Here is a 4,113-nt window from a genome sequence, read left to right on the forward strand (position 1 = left end):
AAGATCTAGTTGACTTAATTAGGGAAACAATTGTGTATATAGGATGCAATTTGACTTAAAAAAAATTAAATTTTTATGTTTCTCATTCCCGGCCGCGGCTAGATAGATAGACAGCAACAACAACAACCGAAGACACAAAAAGACCCAGAAAACTCAATCCGGTTGGTTTGCTTTATGTCCACTAAAATTATATTTAAAGGCCCAAAATACCACTGTACTTTGGAAATCTTGACATAATTTAACTATTAGATGGGTGCGGGTAATATACAGTAACCTTTATAAATTAAGGAAAATTTTCTAATATGGAACAACTTATCTTAGTTATTATCACTAAAATCAACTTTTTGCTATTTTTGACTATGACTACCCTTACACATTGTAAAAATTCATATAAATTAATTGATAAGCAAAACAAATAAAGAAAAATACAAAAAATGATCTTAATATACATGAGCACTTATGAGAAAAATATATTTGTTAAAAAATTATGTTTGGTAGAGCAATTTCAGTAACTCCCTAAAAATGGTAGAAGATGTGATCTTCCATCTACGGTGAAATATATGGTAGAATCTGCTAAGAAAACTACAATCTATTGGAGTTAGGAAACGTAATGTGCCAATTTTTCTTCCATCTACCATGGTAGAAAAGCTAATCTACTATTCGTACTACTTTCTAAAAGAAGGCAGATCAGGTTGTCTTCTCCTTAGTCTTTCTTCTACCACTCGTAGTTTCTACATTCTGCTAGTTTCTTTTTCAACTATTGTGGGCAGAATGTTTCCTCTACGTTGTCTTCTATATCTTTCCCCCGGTAGAATTCCATTTATGCCAAATTTGTTTCAAAATTCCGAAAATTTAGCTCAAAAACGGTTAGTAGATATTTGGAGGATTTTGAAAGTATTTTCTTTACTTTTTTTATTTTCTTTTACCAAATATTGACTGCAAATCATTTTTGGAAGTCTTCTTCCTCAACGATCTCTTCTTTGTTTCTTCTCCTTTTTGTTTTGTCAATCTATTTTACTAAGATGCATATCTATTCTTCTTGTGGTTTGTGGAAATCATCAGTTAGAAAGGGATGGAGTTTTCTTGCTGATGAAGCAAAAGGAGGTAGGTTACTGAATTTGGATGGAAGTTCAACCTTTGAGAAGCTAAAGTTGATGGTTTCTGAGGACTTTGGAATCAATCTAACCCTGATCAATCTTGAGTTGAGCTACTTACCTTCCGAGTTGATTAATACTCTTGAGCCTCCTCCGGTTATCATCAGCAACGACCGGCAAGTTAAAAAATTTCTAACCTATGTGAAGACCAAACCTTCCACGAGCTTGTGTGTGTGTCTTCAGTCAAAGGATGAGAATCCCAATAGGGAGGCACGTGTAAACTTGAATAACCAAGCATCTGATGCGCCCATAAGGGAGGAAGATGATACATCGAATGAAAATTCAGATGTCAATTCTGGTGAAACCTATTTCGACGAACAAGACATTGAGCGGGATGAAAGTGATGATGAAAAGATGTCTGACATAAAGGGAAGCAAGGGAGATAATGTACGATTTGCTTTGTTGGATATTGTGAAGAAGGGGTCAACATTTTAGCAGTAAAATGCTACTAAAGGCGACTTTCGAAATATGTGCAATGAAATATAATTTCGACTATAAACTCTTCAAATCGGATACCAAAATTTGGTATATTCGGTGCACAGATGAAGATTGCAGCTGGCGAGTTCGTGCAGAAGAATTAAAAGGTTCTTCATATTTCATTATCAGAAAATATGTTGCTGAACATTCATGTGCTCCATCAGCAAGGAACAAATCTGTAAGGACAGCTTCAGCAAAAACAATTGGTAATCTGATTATGCATAAGTACGATGGTGTGAAGGCGGGGCAAAATGTAATGATATCATTGAGCTTATGCGTGGTGAGCATGGGATCGAGGTGTCCAAGTCTTTAGCGTGGGATGCGCGTGAGTATGCTATCAACACAATGACAGGTATTCCAGAAACAGGTTATGCGAAGATTCCCAAATACTTGCACATGATGAAGGAAGCTAATCATGGGTCACATACATCTTACGAAACTGACAAGGATGGGATAATCAGATTCCATTTCATCTCGTTTGGGCAGTGTGTCCGAGGTTTTTACAGAGCCATTCGAAAAGTTATTGTTCTAGATGGGACGTTTTTGAAGAGCAAAATCAAAGGTGTTTTACTGGTTGCTACTGCTTTGGATGGAAACTCAAGTTTATATCCACTTGCATTTAGAGTTGTCGACTCAGAGAATGACCGCTCGTGGGACTGGTTTATGAGACAACTTAAAGTGGTTATTGCTGATGACCAGAGTTTAGCTTTTGTGTCTGATAGGAATACCTCACTTGCTAAAGCTATTGCAAACGTGTACCCTCAATCTCATCATGAAATTTGCATTCACAACTTACTGAATAATGTTGTAACTTATTACCATGGGAAAGGTTTGGTTGGTTTGGTTGCAAATGCTTCTAAAGCTTATCGGGTTGTTGATTTTCAGAAGATCTTTACAAATATTTTCTCGATTAGTCATGAGATAGGGAAATACCTAATAGAAGCTGATGTGAGAAAGTGGGCTCGCTGTCAATTTCCTGGTTTTAGGTATGATATTAGGAGCAATAATCCTGCTGAATCGATGAATTTTGCATTGCGTTCGTCAAGGGAGTTTACGGTCATTCCTCTACTGGACATCATAAGGGAAATGATAACTCGATGGTTTTTTGAATGTAGAACTCTAAGTTCTAAGAATTCAAAGCCATTGACCACATATGTGGAAAAGAAGATTGATAGAAGGATTCAGAAGGGAAAGACGTTAACAGTTTACCCGATTAACGATTACTGATTTCTGGTTTGTGGAGACAAAATTGAATGTACGGTTGATTTGGTGAGATGCACATGTTCTTGTGGAAAATTCGACTTGTTAAAGATCCCATGCAGGCATGCCGTAAAAGCCGGTTTCAGTGTAGGCAGACCAGTTCACAGTCTGACTGACGAGAAGTACACAACTTCTTCTTGGATCTCAGTTTACGAGGAAAGAATAAATCTGATAAGTGTCCCTGAAGATGCATGGATTGTGCTAGAACATGTGGAGAAGGCAAAATTTCTTTCTCCAGAGAGTAGAAGAGCAGCAGGAAGGAGGAAGAAAAGAAGATACGAGACAGTTAAAGTCAAGATTTGTTCACAAGGAAGTAAAGGTTCCACAAGACGCAAATGCAGTAGCTGTGGGATTGAAGGGCACAATAGGTCAACTTGTGATAGAGCAATATAGACCTCTGGAATTTATTTGTCTTTGGATGTTTGTTTTACTTTGGATTTGAGTTTCTCTTTGCTTTATCATTGACTCAAAATATCGAATGGGATTTGAGTTTCGCTTTGGATTTGAGTTTCACTTTGGATTTGAGTTTCTCTTTGTTTGATCATTGACTCAAAATATCGAATGAGATTCACTTTGGATTTTAGAGTTTCTTTTTTCTATCAATGACTTAATATAGCTTTTTTCAGAAAAATGATCAGAATTTTATTACTAACTTTAATCTTAGTTACAAACCCTTTCGAAAAGCCATTGAATTATGCCTATACAACCTACATCAACCCTTTCGTCTGCCTTCTTCAAACACTTCTTCCAATCCTCAATCTCTTCTTCAATTATAGCTTGTTGTGCCTCAATCCTACGCAGTTCATCAACCATAGCTTCATCGACACACTTAAACAGATGATCTTCTTTCTTCCTCTAAATCAAGACAAAAAAACGTAAATCTAGATCAGAAACTATTAACATTCATGGAATAATCAGAAATCAAAAACGTAAATCTAAATCATAAACCTGTAACCCTAACTCGCATAGAGCTGCAAACTGGGTGGTTCGCCCACGTTCATTAGCCCATATCCATTTGTCCATTTATTGTTTGTAGACAGAGAGTGACCATGTCCATTAGGAACCATGTCCATTAAGGACCAGACCCACTAACACCTATGTTTATATGGGCTGCCATGGAATCCATAATGGACCATATAAGAAAAGTTTAAATTTTTCAAATACAAGTTCATAAGACTAAAAGTCACCCATAAATTCATAAGTACAACAATACAACAATTCT

The 4,113-nt window shown here is 36.4% G+C and overlaps 1 protein-coding gene across 1 annotated transcript; it reads left to right on the forward strand.

Annotated features, from left to right (window-relative positions):
* The first annotated feature begins 1,904 nt into the window (after nucleotides 1-1,904).
* On the forward strand, nucleotides 1,905-3,284 carry LOC106332748. Its single transcript, XM_013771242.1, has 2 exons — nucleotides 1,905-2,731; nucleotides 2,954-3,284. The coding sequence occupies exons 1-2, from the start codon at nucleotides 1,905-1,907 to the stop codon at nucleotides 3,282-3,284; spliced, it is 1,158 nt and encodes a 385-aa protein (XP_013626696.1).
* Nucleotides 3,285-4,113: the final 829 nt, after the last annotated feature.

Source organism: Brassica oleracea, chromosome C1, assembly GCF_000695525.1.
Source record: "Brassica oleracea var. oleracea cultivar TO1000 chromosome C1, BOL, whole genome shotgun sequence".
Taxonomy (NCBI): Eukaryota; Viridiplantae; Streptophyta; class Magnoliopsida; order Brassicales; family Brassicaceae; genus Brassica; species Brassica oleracea.

Bases quoted from the DNA above. Each gene is read 5' to 3' on its own strand.
- LOC106332748 (XM_013771242.1), top strand. From the start codon at position 1,905: ATGCGTGGTGAGCATGGGATCGAGGTGTCCAAGTCTTTAGCGTGGGAT. The intron at 2,732-2,953 runs GTTTTTTGAATG...GATCCCATGCAG, and splicing joins AGGGAAATGATAACTCGATG to GCATGCCGTAAAAGCCGGTT.